The 15,114-nt window shown below is 41.9% G+C and overlaps 1 protein-coding gene across 2 annotated transcripts; it reads right to left on the bottom strand.

Annotated features, from left to right (window-relative positions):
* Window positions 1-153: 153 nt before the first annotated feature.
* Window positions 154-13,081, bottom strand: INTS14 (integrator complex subunit 14). Of its 2 annotated transcripts, none has more exons than XM_072871061.1 (12): window positions 12,978-13,081; window positions 12,276-12,542; window positions 10,792-10,899; window positions 8,814-8,969; window positions 7,338-7,456; window positions 6,762-6,904; window positions 4,271-4,363; window positions 3,049-3,193; window positions 2,662-2,795; window positions 2,429-2,547; window positions 1,980-2,045; window positions 154-1,008 (listed from the first exon to the last, which is right to left on the bottom strand). In XM_072871061.1, the coding sequence occupies exons 2-12, from the start codon at window positions 12,495-12,497 to the stop codon at window positions 757-759; spliced, it is 1,557 nt and encodes a 518-aa protein (XP_072727162.1). In that variant the 5' UTR covers window positions 12,498-12,542; window positions 12,978-13,081; the 3' UTR covers window positions 154-756. The 2 variants fall into 2 exon arrangements, with proteins under 2 accessions (XP_072727162.1, XP_072727161.1); XM_072871060.1 differs by lacking the exon at window positions 12,978-13,081 and adding an exon at window positions 12,656-12,959.
* Between the last annotated feature and the right edge of the window lie 2,033 nt (window positions 13,082-15,114).

Here is a 15,114-nt window from a genome sequence, read left to right as displayed (position 1 = left end):
TTTGTTCTTTCCCTGAATGTGAGAAGTTGTATAATTTATTATTTAACTCTTGTGATTAACAGCTGGGAGCCGAGCCTTCACCAGGTCAATGTTTCAGGCCACACAGCCTAGTTGCTATGAAAATGGAACAAATCCAACTTAAGTTTTCATGAAGAATTACTCTTTATTAATATTACACAAATAAAAAACTTGTCTCACAAGATTAAGTTACTATCACAAGCATAAGCACTGCAATGCCAGTAGTAACTCTCATTATGGCAGCACAGACTGGCTTTCAAGTTGGGCATAAAATTAGTGACAACACCCTGAATTAGCTGTGTATCTGATCTTGCACAGTGATTCTCACACGTTTTCTTTGGACTAATCAAGTCGGTGTATAAAGTGTAGTAGCTGCCTTTTAGGATACTTTTACCAGTGAGTTCAGTTATGTAGTAACCACATTTTGGGGAGGCCAAAAGCCATGAACAGTCTGCTGCCTACGATGGCATTTTCTTTCTCTCCTCATATGTACTGAGTAATTTCCGCCCATCATCCAACACAGTAAATGACTTTGGGACACTTTCCACAGTTTCTAGGTCTGACTAAAGCCACCACAAACCAGCTACATTTATTTAGAGAGCACTGACGCAGGTAAGGGACCCTGTTTTGATAGGAAGTTCTCCAAACAGTAATTAAACAGGCCCTAGAAAGTAAACAGGACAAGAAAATTTGAACCACTTGAGTCATAAATCTACAGAAGTTCCCAAAATGAAGACTTCACATTCTTTCAGTGCTGCTACCAGAAAAGTCTGTCTGCAGTGGAGCAATGTTATGATCATAGGCAGCGTATTCTGATGCTCCAGTACTTGCCACTTTAAGCTGCTGAGCAGCATGCGTGAGCTGAAACGCTGCATCAGGATGAGCCGTGTCAGGAAGCAGGGTGCACTCCCGCTCCAGCATGTCTGCCACGCCTTTCAAGAGGTCCAAAAAGCCAAAGGCCAGAGCTGCCTTTCGTAAACGATTAAGTTCCTGCAAAGAAGGAAAACCCCTTTTAAAGCCACCGTAAGCCTTTACATAAAATGTGGTTTTCTTCTTTTTTTAAAGGCAAGCTTATTCACTTAGAGGAGAATAACCTGAGTGATCAGTACAGCTGCTGGAAACTGCCCAGCTGCTCATGAGATAAAAAATGCTTCAGGGCTGAAGATGACAGTGGCACAACTAAACAGCTGGTTTTCCCTTGATCCCTTCCTATAAATCTCCACTTCTCCCTTTTCCCTTTTGTGCATTCAGCTATTGTACCTGCCTGTTCTGTCTGTGTTCCAGCTGAGGGTGGCCTCCAACTTAGGCTTCACTGATTGCTGCCTTTAACCACAGTGTCCAGCAAAATGTATATATATTGATTTTTCTTCACTATAAACTGACAAGTGCTTATGTGCATTTAGGCAGGGTATTCATTCTTGAACTCTCTGGGGGCTACAATAACAAACTGCTTCAGCACTGAGCTTACAAGAGGAACAACAATTACCTCCAGCTACAGTCTACATTATGGATTATTACGATGTGGCCAAATGTGCCTGGAATTTTGTCTTTCTCTGCTTCAGCTGTAGAAAAAATGTAGGAGACATTTTCAGACTCAGAATGACATCTGTGTTCCTATTCCTCTCTGATCCCTCAGTTTATTTCTGCCTGGACAATGGCATAAAATCTGCAAAGAAGTTCACCATGGAAGTAGCTGGGATCATGAGGGGCACCTGTAAACATGACACATCTATGCCACCCTGTCAGAGAACGTGGTGGCAGGGAAACCAGACCCCCTAGTCTCACCTTAACTAGTCTGTAAAATAGACCCAGGGTGTTTCCTTTACAGAACCACATATGTTTTTGCAGAGCCCTACAAGCCTGCACAGAACATACCAGAGACACGGACAGTATGTGTTCCTCTGTCAAATGCACCACTATCACTATGGACCAAACTTGGGTTGGCCTGAAATGTTACTCACTTTATAGAAGGTTTGAGTTTTTTCAGGGAGTTTCCTTGCATTTCTCAAGATCTTCTGTACATCTGTCTGCAGAAAAGAAAAAAAAAATAAAAAAAAAATCTTGGCAGCTGCCGGGGAAGCTGCAGAAAAAATCCTCAACTATTTATTGATAAATTATCCTGACCATTGACAAGACTGCAGCTCACAAAGGCTGAAACATAAATGGTAATTATACTAAATCCAATAAACTAAGCCAGATGCTACACTGGAGACACAGCTTTCATTAAACAAGCTATGTTTTCTGATTGCATTTTAATCATGACATTTTAAAGAGGCAGTGTTTATAGAAATGAAAGAAAAGCAATAAAGCAATTACATTAAATGGACAAGACACACACAGACTCCACTTTGCTGGTAGGATGGCTACTGCTGATCAAAGTAAGCATCAAGTCCAAAACCCGTATCATTACCTGGAGGCCACTTGGTTTAATCCATACGGTAACATTCTGTGCGTAACTGCGCTTGTTCTTGGGTTGCAAGGGGAAAGGGCTCTTATTGTCATCCTCTCCGTAAGGATTTTCTTTTGCATCTGGGGGCGGGGGGAAGAAAATAAAAGGAACTTGACAACTAAGACTTGGCAAGGTCATTCACGCAAGAAAACACTGCATGTGTTAAGAGTTATTCAAATGAGCGTGGCTAGTACCTGAAATAGGTCCAAGCTGTGCCATCTTCCCTAGCCATGGAAGGGGCTCAGGACCAGGTTCAAAGAGCGACATCATGAGGTTTGATTTCTTCTTGCTATCAGCTTGTGAATAGAGCATTCCATACCACTCTGGCCTATTGAAAAGAGCAAATCCCAAAGGCTGAAAATCTTCCACCCCTCTTTGCCTAGAATTTGCCCCCTCCCATTGTGTGGAGGCGCACTATTTGCAATTTATATTGGCAGAAACATATCCACAATTAAAAATCCACAGCTTTGTCTAGCAGTGCAGAGTTCTGTACCGAATGCAGATATAAATAGACATACTTTATAAATAAAGCATAAATGAGCAAAGTAAGAGATTTTTCAGGCAGACATCCAGCTCCATACCCCAACTGGACGACAGCCACCATGCCTTCCACTTTCAGGCTGCCATGTAATAAAACACAAAAATTGGGGATTTTCCCAGCAATCTGATTAGCTGAATTCTCATCTTCGGTGTCATCTGTGATCCCAGGTCCCACCTCATCACCTTCTGGTGAAGAATAAAAGGAAACAAAGAGACAACATAAGAATGAATTCAAACACACTAGTTCCATTTCCATGGCACCACCCTGCATTTTCTGCCATGCGAGTGTTAATTAATACTTTTGCAGAGGGAACAGCTGCTAAATGAACTGTTTGGGCAAAGTGGCACTATATTTATATAACATATTCCACTGCATCCTACTCACAAAACAGGGTTACCAAAAATCTGCAAATAAAACCTCAGCTTTGAAGAAACTAGAAGTGAAATGAAATGGCACCAAGAGTCTGGCAACAAATACATGTCTGCTTCTGAACCAAAAGCATCCTGAGTTTCAAGTCCTCCTCTCCTATGCAATGTGTCATTATGAGAAACTTACTGTGTTTTAGCAGCTGGAATACAGCTGTGATTTAACGGATAATATCTTCTAAGGTGAAAGGCCTAGCAGGATAAGAGTGTTAATACAGAGATGAAAGCATATCTGGAGCTTTCATTCTTCTTTACCAAGAGAAACCTCACTTTCTCTTTGCTCCACTCCAAGGCCATGACAAAAGGAAAGGGGAAGTCCTTACCACAGGCTGATGCACGCAAGTAGCTGCAAGTCAGTAACACGCTTAACCATCCTCAAAGCCTACACCAGTCATTTGTATAGATACGTATATACTTGGCCCCAATGAGCAGCAATTAATGCTTAAGTACAACTGAGCAATCTAGTCATGATTAAGATCAGGTTTTTCACAACAACAAATCATTCCAAGAACCAGTTAGATGCAGGCATTAGATACTCATCGTGCACCACATATTTCATGGCCCATAACTATTTTTAGCTTTAAGTCTGGCATGTTCTGTTAATAATGATGCTATGAGGACACTGTTCTATCTATTAACTTTCTAAAGAACACAGTATTCAAAAAAAGAAAGAGCTTGCATTCAAGGTTTTAATTTTAATGTAACCACACAAACATGTCTTTAGAGACATCTGGCATTTTGATAAAGCATAAAACCTGTGCTTCTAGTCTAAACCACCACAGATATTACAAGGGAAGTTTAAAACAGTTTTTACTAAAAGAAACAAAACTTGCTCACCTCTGTTAAGTGCAATGGGCAGTACCAAGTGTCTGGACAGGACAGGAGGGCTAGAAATGTCAGCTATATCTACAAAACCAACAATTTCTAGATCTGTGGGGAGACAACAGATTTAAGTCAGATTTGGAAATACCTGAAATGTATTCAGCGTCAATTTAACATTACAACTTCTTACACCACTAAGTTTTCTGAAGCAGTGACTAGAGGCAGCGCAACAGGGCCCCAGCCTTGACTGGGGTTCCTAGATGTCAATAAGATACAAACGTTCATACGTAATCCCATAACACTTTAAGATGAGAACATAATTTCCATCACACACATACTGTTGTCCATGAACCATGCTTCTAGACAAATACAGAATTGTGCACGTTGTTTTTTACACTGTACCCAACCCACTGTCATTTTAAATTCAAAAAGGAGAGAAAACAAAGGTTATCTTTAAGTGTAAGGGTGTAGCTAGACTAAACCAAACCTACTAGCTTCCAACTGGCATCACAGAACCTGCAGGAATTCCCATCAACTCTCTGGCAGGGTTAGCTCCAATGGGGCATGTTCCCAGGACTGGGAAGACTGAGTTGTGGTTCTTGAGTTTTATATGCCCACTGGAAGTTTAAATGCACCTCCACCTCATACAGAGTTGCGGGCAGCTGCTGGTAAAAGATTGAGGCAGCCAAGTCCTTCATGCTCAGCCTTGTCCGATTTCCTCCCCACTTCTTGGCTGCAAGAGATGTCGTATCGGGTTCCTGTCTCTTAGCCATGTGAAGGTTTTGTCATGTGGCTTAGCACTAGCCTTTGACCAGCTCTACACTGGCAGAGATGTAGAGAGTACCTGCTTTGTAAACTCTTCTCTACACGAAGCATGGTGACACATGGTGCGCTCTAGCTATGGACACAGGTCCACATGTGTATGGCGCAATTAGAAATTCAATGCATTTCCATGCAGCTGGAACCGAGAAGCACAGTCTTCTTGACAGCCCAAGCAAAGGACCTGGCCCAACAGCAATTCAATTGATTTTTCTCATAGCTAAACAACGAACACTTGATTAAAGCCACGGAGGAATTCAGGGGCTGAGCACACCATACGCTGCATTTTAATGCACACAGAACAAAATTTCCTTCATGCCAAATTCCCATCTTTGGAATGACAGGAGGAACTATAAGACTGAATGCAACACAAAGCCTCCCTCATCAAGACACACTGCATGCTCTTTTTCTTTGCTTTTGCTATTTTGGTACAGACGCACTCATTCCTATTTAAACAGTACGCAGCTACAAATAAGAAGTGATCACACCCCAAAAGAGAAATGTTTTTTTCTCTTGCAGATTTAAAAAACCCCAAACAAATCAAGGCAATCTTGGTGGCAGTAATTTATGGGTTGCAGTTCACTTCCTTGCAAAATTTTACCACTATTGTGTCCTTATTCACATGCAAGCTGTGATGAACACAGAAAAAAAGGAAGTCTACGGGACAGATCCAGGAAATGAAATTGCCAGTACAGCTAGAAACTCACAAAAAATAAATTATCTGAAAGGACACCTGGGCATACGATCTAACCAAGTCACTCTCTTTGCACTTCCCAAATCGCACAAAGCCAGTAGGAACTCCCATCAGCTCCCTTGCAGAGTTAGCCACATTGGGGTGTCACTGAGGGTGCCAACCTTTAGCTCAAGAGCCACAGCACTCTACTGCCTGACCGGAAAGAACAACAAAATGCATGTGACCACGTACACTGCTGAGAAGCTGAGAGCAATTTTGATGTTACAGTTCAAACTTAATTCTTAAGGCAAAGCAGTGAAGTTCAGTGTATTCTCTCCAAGAATTGTACCCAGCCATTTGCAAGTCACAGGCATGGGCTACCTACAGACTACCTGCTGTTCATGGCTGCAGTGTCCACTAATGGGAGGGCTGAGAAAGGTTTTCTTTGCACAGTTGTTTTTAAAAATAACTTAGTATTGGTAAGAAGTGCCAGGATGACAGACAAACTATAAAGACAGAGATTTCATCAATCTCAACCTTTACTTGTGCTGCCTCACCAATTCTTCTCAACTGCACTCCTAGTGGATTCCTTGAAGAAACCTCCGGAAAGATGCTAGTTTGTCTCACCTGATAATACAGTCTTTCTCACAAAGGCAACTCTAATACAAAATGCAGCCCCTTCTCCAACACATCTCTCCCATCTTCCATGAAGCTTATGAGGGTATTCACGGAAAGCAGCCCGTGGCTGTCTTCCACAGTCCTTGTCCCTAGAAATTGGCACCCTGAGCTTTGAAAGTGCCTCTACCCTACTCCAGCGCTTTTACCAGGTACACATGGCTGAAACAGAATGAGGTACTTGTCTCCTGGTGCCACATATACCAAAAAATTACACAGTCAGTGACTGATCCTTGCAGCGAGAAAGTGCATGAAACAGTAACTATACAGGATAAGAGGTGGTAGTGAAAAGGTAGAAATCAAATGGATTTAAGTAAAAGGCAATCAAAGATTTGTTACCTGTGTTAATTGCTTTAGGGATGGGGTCTATTTCCTCATCTATAATGAAAGGTTCTGGTCTGGGAAATACTTGCACATCAGATGTTAAGTGGCCACACTTGAGAACAGCATGGAATGGTGTATAAGCCAGGTCTATTAGCTTTCTAGAACACGATCAGTTATTAAGGAAAACATAATACATATCAAATGAAAACAGTTTGTCTAAAGCACACTAACTAAGCTCCCAAAACTTTTTTTTTTTACTACAGTTAATTCAATAGTTCTAGCATTGCTAAACTATGAAACAAAGTAGCATATTATAATACTGATGGCAAACTAACAATAATTCTGGAAATTAGTATCTTCTATCTGCCAATCATAAACAGATGCTATGGTTTGTTACAGAATGATTACAATAAATATTGACCTTAACCAGTGAAGGTCAAGATGAAAATACAGTTAACAAGATCATAAACTAAAAGTAAAAAAGGTTAATTAGAACACCCCATATCATCAGATTTCTTGTTATATTTGTTTTCTTTTACAGATACTAACTGGAAACCTTCACAAAGGCATATTATCTACAAGTCTACTAACCCAAACATCGACTGTACATTCTTCAGGCAAAGGGGTCCATCAATGGTGAAAATTTGCCCTTCCCCATTGTTTAAATCTATGAGCCGTTCCAGGCAGTCTAAGGAATCCGTGCTTTGAAGCTGTAAAAAATAAAGTGAAATGTTTTTGTTAGGTTTTCTTTTTACTCTCTTTTTATTAACCAGTATGTTTTCAGAAAATATACACAACACAGCAAAAAGCATCTGATTGGATGTTATCATGATTTTTTGTTATCTCACTCCTTTCTGAATAAACCAACACTACTCTTGGTCTCCCAGGAAATGGACTCCTTATGTTGCATTTATATTAGACCAGATGCATCATTTGGCCTAGTAACAAATAATCATAGAATATCTCGAGTTGGAAGGGATCCGTAAGGATCATCAAGTCCAATTCCCAATACATTGCTTTATCGTGCGAGGTTCTGCTTTGAAAGCAGGTTCAAGCAACCAAAAATCCCAGAAGCTCTCAGTCTGCAAGAGCACAGGAATGCCTTAACTAGTATAACATTTTATTGGTAATGCTAAGTTTCCAGCTCCTTCAGGATAATATAAATTTTAGGAGGGAAGGCAGATATAATTATTTTTGAGAAGTTCTTAGAGAATGACTGTGAAAGCACCCAAACTTATCAGCAATAGAAGATTTATTTTAAACATTTTCTCCGTTATTCTGATGTGTAAACAATGCTTCAATCCATCAGCTTAATCAAGAGGATCATCCTTGATAGAGACCTTGAAGCTGAAATATCTATTGCATGCCTAAGTAGAAAATCCTGCTGTGATAGACAGAGGAATACAGGTGTCAAGTCAAAAGCAATGCTATTAATAAAACCTAATCTAAGGAACTTTAGTCTATATAGGCTTATTTTTAAACATTTTTTATTCAACAAAATTCTAATTACTGTGAAGATTTTTAAAGCTGGTACTGACATTTTCAAAGGTACCTGAAGAAAACAGTCACCTTTCCTTCAAAACTAAAGGAAGTTGGTTTGATCACTGGCTTAGAGACTTTAGAGTTTTGCTTAGTCACATTTCTACATAAAGCTATTGTTTTAAGTGTTGAGCATCTTTGCAATAGAAGTCATTTATTCAAGAATTTAATTGTAGATTAAGAAAAGACTCAAAACCCATTCAATGTGATTAATGCAGTAAAGGTAATAATATCAACAGAGAAATAAAAATTGCATAATATTCCCCAGGGAGAAACTGACATGATTTATAAAGATTATGATAATAATGCAATAGCAGTAGATAATAATAGTTCAACAATAAACTTTAAAAAAGATACTACAGTTAAATTTCACCAAATAACTAACTCTAAGCACCAGAATGTCAACTAAACTTTAAAACTAAGCACAAGAACATCAAAGTATGTTTTGTGCTGACCTGATCATTAGTTCAGAGAAGACCAATAATTATCCAACGCAACAAAGAAGAAGGTATGTGTTAAAGACATCACCTCTTCGAGATTTGCCATGCACATGACATACAGCTTGGATGGGAACGGGAAAGGCAGCGGAAACCGGTTGCTTTCACTTCGCTGGTTGTGAGTAGCTAGTGAGTGCCGTAGGGAGCCTCTGCCGATGCCCAAGCAGCCATCAGTGACAAGAACAACCTTGAATGAGAGAGGACAGATTAGCATTTCCAAGTAAAGACACACTTCTATCTGCAGAGGGCAACTATACACCAACACATTTCAGTAGCCTTCCTGGCAGCATGCACTTCTATACTGAAAATCCCTGCTCACACGGGGATTTCCTCCACTGAGCTGGGGAAAGAATTGCGAGTAAAATTTCCAGAAACAGGTACATAAATGAGAAATTGAAGATTTAACCATTGCAATTTAAACTATGTGCATGGTAAATATACATTTTGTTGTAATTAGGCAATTGCACTAAAATGTAAATGTCATAGCCAGAAACACACCATGCTGTGAATAAACATGGCCATTTTTAAGTGTACGCTAGAAGAACAGTGACTGTACAGCCAAAAAAGCAGCCTGCTGCTGATGGACTCAAGAACTTCGGGTTTATTTTCAGATGGAAGATAAAGGCCAGCTGTGACCATTTCTTCTGCAGAATGTGGAAGGCGACCCAACTTCCGCTACAAGCCACAGAAGCCATACAAAAGGTAGTATTAATTACCCTAACTCTTTGCAAACAAATACAGCTGCAGTATGCTCACATTTTGCAGCAGAACTATTAAAGCAAAAATACACATTTTTCTATTCAGTCCAAAGTCACTCCTTGTAGAAACCTGCACTAATAGGTCACGCTGAGTAATGGAACTATTTACATTCAGCTGAGACCCAGTCATTTCCAGAGTAGTAAAACAGCTGCTCTTTCAACACTGCGCAGCAACAGCAGGCATTATTTTTGGCTGAGAGGTAAGGAAAATCAAATCCAATTGAAATTCAGTGTATATCTGCTACATCCAGGTTTGTATTCTCTCTTCATCCTCAGTCTCTCCCTTTTGCAGTCTCTTCAGTTACCATCTGAACTGTTGCTCACCTGTGAAGTTTTTCACTATTACAAGATTCTGCACAGTACATTCCCCACTGCCTTTCATCACCCCATCACCTGAAGTTCCAGCAAAATGAGCCATGACACAAAACAAGAGACCAAATTATTGAGGTCTAACCTATGCTTGGTTTTTACATCTTTCTAGTTCTTTGCTTTGAATGTCTGCTTTTCCAAGGTGCCTTTTCTCCTTGTTAGATTATGAAGCATTGCCTAGACAATAAACCCCTATCTTTTTTCTCCTTAAGGAATATTGCTTGAGACATCTTCCTAGCTCACGAAGCTGCAAAATTACTGAACTTAAATCCTAACCTAAAGAGCAACAGGCTCTTAAGTGTCTCAGAAAACTGAGGGCTAAAAGCAGACTTTGCCATAAGAGGCAGCAAATTCAGAAGGCTGAGAGCTGCAAGGGCTGAATGGAGTGTATGAGCAGATGCATGCCAAATGACTCATTAGGGAAAGAAGACAGACCAAAACACACTCAGCAGTAGTCCCATGCTGTTGCTTGAGACCTGGAACTGTTACAAGCCCTGGAAACCATCAGGTACTGGAGGAGAAAGGTTATGTATGTGTGACTATACCCCTTCCAAACCAACTGAGGCTCCTGGGACAGAAGATTGCATCCAGATCAACTGCCAAGCTCCAAAATAGTACTCTTGGGCCAGATTTTAGAATCCACTCCACTACAATAACACATTGGACAGGAAGCAGCCTAGTTTTTTGCTGCTGAATATTTTAATAAAGATCACCTTCTGTTCATATTCCAGATATATCCTAAATACTAATTCTTCGTCTTCCTGTAGCACCAGCGTGCCTAAGAGTATTCAAAGTTTCCAAATTACATTTCCATTTCCATCTGCAACTTACAGGGAGTACTAAGTATATGCTAGATCCTAAGAAGAGTGAAATCGGGCATACCTGGCAAGGAATTGCTGCACCCCATTCCTGCTGGACAATATTGCAAACTCCCAGCAGTGCTGACTCCAGACAGGTTTTGTCATAATCATCCATGTTACTTAGGGCTTCCTGTAAAGACAAACACCACTGTCATTGCTGGGTGAAATATCACTACCAGGAAACACAGAAAAGTTATTCACAGTTCTGTGGTAAGTCAGTATGTTTGCTTTCCGTTGTAACACAACGCAAAGTGCTATGTTCTTATATATGACCTGCAAAGTTATTAAAAAAAAGAAAGAAAGAAAGATATAAGAAATAGTGAATGATATCATGAGACAACAATGAAAGTGGACTTCGAAGAAACTGTAATATTATAAGCACAGCTCTGGGAGAAAAAAAACCCTTTGCATGTCTCAGACATGTAAAGTCAAAATTTGAAGCAATGTCTGACATGAAACATTTGGCTTAGAAAATCCTCCCGGGTGTCAGAGCAACTTTAACTTCTTGGAGATTCAGAAAGTAGGCCACAAGGAGTTTGTCTCGCAAAAACTCTTTGGCAGAGAGAGTAAGAGTCCAAAACTCATATCTGCATCCTGTTTCTATAACCATAAACCAGGTTTTCTCCTTAAAATGAAAACTTCACACTTAACACAGCATCATAAGAAGGGTGCAGCTGTAAAACCGACATGATAGAGGAGCTTGGCTGGATTCTTGGCTTTCAGAAATTCCTCAAATGAACTCTTAATGAGGGGAAAATGAAGCAAACAGAAGGCACTGGCATTCATCTACTAAAATGCAAACACAACAGAGAATATCTTTTAAAATCTGTATATCTCACAACTGACAAACCTAAAACATGGTGCCCTGTGACAGTGACTTATCATTTCGTCTCAATACTATGTATGATAACCAGATACCTACGTAAAATTTTTACTGGATTCATATACTTCCAGTGCCTTACTGCATTCTTATGAAAATTCTTTCTTGGACTTTATCCTTTCCATTTTCTCCCAACTTCCCATCACATCTGCAAGGCCTAAAATCACTTTATTCTCATTCTTGCCCTGCTTCAACTGGTACACACTCTTAAAAGCATCTTCTCTCTACCAAATCCCTTGACTCAAAACCTTTCTAAATGGTCCTGTCTGCTGCATCATTTATCAAGAGCAAAACAACCACTACAGGCAAAAATGTGAATGTCACAGAACCACTGGCATTTTTTAAGAGCGTCATCAGGCAGCCCTTTCCTCCATCCCCACTTTTAACTTAAATAACCACACTCCAGAGGTCACCTGCAAAGGTACTATTTGTGAAGTAGCAAAACGTTTCAAATGTGTTGATTTCACCTATCCTTAAAATAAGGACAAAACACTCAATTCAAGAAGTTGTGCACAGGATGATATGAAATCACACAATTTCACCATGATTTGGAAACATGTGTGGGGTTTTGTTGGTTTTTTTTTAAATGTTGACAGCTTACTGCTTTTGTGTCTCACACACCCTACCTGCAGCGTGTTGTAATCTCTTGTGAAGGGCACCATCAGCTCCCAAAGTGATGAAAACACCACCAAGGCTGTGAACTCCAGCTTGTAGTTGGTGGCCATGTGCTCAAACAGCATGGTCAGCCCGTGGACAGCCAAGTGTTTCCGCTGGTACTCCTCCGAGCCCTCCACTGACACCGGCCGTGTCATGGAGAGCGACACGTCCATCACCACCACTGTCGGCATGATGAGCTGCTCCTCTCTGCTACCGTCACGGAGAACAGTGATCCTCTGCATGGAGGGGGAAGAAAAAGGCCACACCATTACTGAAGCCCCACTTACGAGGCCACGCATCTCGCTCTCTCACACTGACCCCACTGTGCAGCGGGGGAAGTGACAATTACCCTTTTGCCCCCCAAAACGTGGGACTTGGCACAGATTAAGTCAACAGATCTGCTCCTGAACCACACATAGCATATCCAACCGGCCGTAAAGGCCTGGAAACGGCGAGCGCGGCCAGGGCTGCGCCTCGATGGGGGAAAGGGAGAAGCAGGGGCACCCCGAGGGCCGAGGAGAGGCCCGGGGACCCCCAGCAGGGAGCCAGCCCGCCCTCCCAAGCCTTCCCCTCAGCGGGGCCTGAGAGACAGCCCCCGGGGACAAGTCGGGCTGTTTCGGTGGCTGAGAGAGGAGTGAGGCGAGCGGGGGAAGGGAAACGGCGTCGCTCACCCCCCGCCCGCCGTGCCGCCATAGGTCCGTCGCAGAAAGCGTCCCCCCCGGAACGCCGCGGCCGAGGCGGGAAGGGGCCGGGCCGCGGCTGCCGGGCGCCGCTCCACACAGCCCCGGCCTGGCGGTCCCACAGAAGGCCTTGCCGCGGGGGGCAACGGGAAAACGGCATTTTCAGCCGTAAAAGCAGGAGAGGTCTGTAATACTGCATACGTTAGGGAAAGCAGTTCGGTTAGATGCCACTATTGTGCCACGATAAAAAGGACTGCTATGCCTAGAGAAGAGTTTGTGAATAAGCGTCCCAGTTGGCTAGTGGGCCTCCTTCTCCCAGATGGGGGGGTTCAATAAACTCCATTGCAAAGCCTGGATGTCCGTTCGGACAAGAGTTTGCTTTAAAATTACCAAATCATCATTTTCTAATTCCCCAGTGATAAATCTGCTGGTTGGATTTTTATGACCATTAAACCTTTGGCCAGGAGAGTTGTTATTTCTTCCTTTGTGGAGCTGCACCGTATCAGTGCCAGTACAAAAGAGTTACTGACACCATCCTCAGGCTGCTCTGCCAGCGAGGGGCTGGGCCTGCAGCGTCCCTCTGCCCCGGTGACCGTGGTGCAGGAGCTGAGGGATTTGTCCAGGAGGCAGCGAGTTTTAAACCTCCCCCTGGCATTGCAAAGTAGACTCATATTGCGGCAAAGGCCAGCAGAGCTGCTTGTCCGGCCTGTCAGCCGTACGAGATGCCTCAAAATGAAGCTACGTGCAAGTTGTCTTGTTTAAGCGAGCACTGCTCCATGCGGAGGAGCGGTGCAATTCACCCCCGCTGCTCTCTTCCATCGCTGCCGTGAGAACGATACGTGTCTCACAGTTGGTGCTTTCATCTGGTAGTTTGTAATGGAGATAATCGCCTGCCCTCATACTGAGAATAACCTGTAGTAGCAGACAAAGATATTGCCTTCAGAGATAGACCCAAATCTATACAATACTATTTAATCTTCTTAGGGACTGCAAGTATTAAACTGGATTGGCTACTCCTCCAGTAATATGTCCTTCACACCTGACCCTCTCTTGTATTAGAACTCCGCCAGCAGAGGCGTCGTGAAAATGGGATCATTTTCATCTGCCTCTCTCTGCAACAGCATCTCCCATCTGGCTGATAAGTATCAAAGAAGCTTCCAGCACTACGCTCAACCCTTGGTACTCCTCTTCCTCTTGGACAGCATTTTGGGAAGGTAAGCTGTGGAGGTTCATTTGATTGCTCCAGATCTCTTATGACTGAGACAACCCAACCAGTGAGAAAGGAGTTGACCTGTAAGAGAACTGCTAAACTTACAAGACTAGAGAAACAAAGAGGCTGATGGTCAGGTATTGTGAAAGGCTGGAGAGCTCTTGCAATTGATCCTAGCTTTGGATACGTTTCTGCTTGCAAAAGGTCTTTTAAGCAGCTCATTTTTGAGATAAGTGAAAACAGTGTTTAAATAGGAGTGTGTGCATACGTCTTCTGTTCTCTCTGTGTCATTCTTTTTACTCTCTTGTCTTTGTTAGGAAGGGTTATTTTCTAATAATGTGCAATTTGTTATACTTATTATGCAGTTCTGCCATATGCATGTTTATGTTCTTTTTACATATGAAAAGCAAAGCTTATATCATCTATTTATCTAGGTACTCCCATGACCCTCTATTACTGTTGCCTTAGTGATCCTCCCAACTATTTAAAAGAAGATAATAATGCCTGTCTTGCAAGAAATTTAGGCTGATTACTTCACTGGGTGTTATGCAAGAGGGTAAGTGTGCGCTAACTGGCATGAAGAGCTTATCTGAGAATGGCGTACAAAACTGTGATTCACATCCAGCTCAAGAATAACATAACATTCCCACTTTGGGGGAAAAAAAATAATCCACGAAGAGTGATATTCTGAAGTAAAATATTCAAGCAGTGCTGAAGGGTAAATTCTGTCCAGCTCCAAATCACTGTCTCCATATTGTCACAGCTGCAGGCTCTGTCACTCTGGCATTTACAGTTTCTCTCCCTTTCTAAATGCTGTTCAAATCATTATGCAAGATATGCTAATTATCCCCTAATAAAAGGTATGATTACAATTCCACTTTGCCAGTTCTGATTTCTACAGAAAGCCTTGAAAAGATG

This window comes from Ciconia boyciana, chromosome 8 (assembly GCF_034638445.1).
Source record: "Ciconia boyciana chromosome 8, ASM3463844v1, whole genome shotgun sequence".
Lineage (NCBI taxonomy): Eukaryota > Metazoa > Chordata > Aves > Ciconiiformes > Ciconiidae > Ciconia > Ciconia boyciana.
Note: the sequence above shows the minus strand (reverse complement) of the source record. Positions and strands in the feature narration are given on the sequence as shown.

Excerpts from the sequence above, each read along its gene's own strand:
- INTS14 (XM_072871061.1), bottom strand. The coding sequence starts at position 12,497 with ATGCCGACAGTGGTGGTGATGGACGTGTCGCTCTCCATGACACGGCCG. Across the intron at positions 10,900-12,275 it reads GAGATTACAACACGCTGCAG|GAAGCCCTAAGTAACATGGA; the intron begins GTAGGGTGTGTG and ends TTGTCTTTACAG. Across the intron at positions 2,796-3,048 it reads GTGGCTGTCGTCCAGTTGGG|GCCAGAGTGGTATGGAATGC; the intron begins GTATGGAGCTGG and ends TCTTTTCAATAG.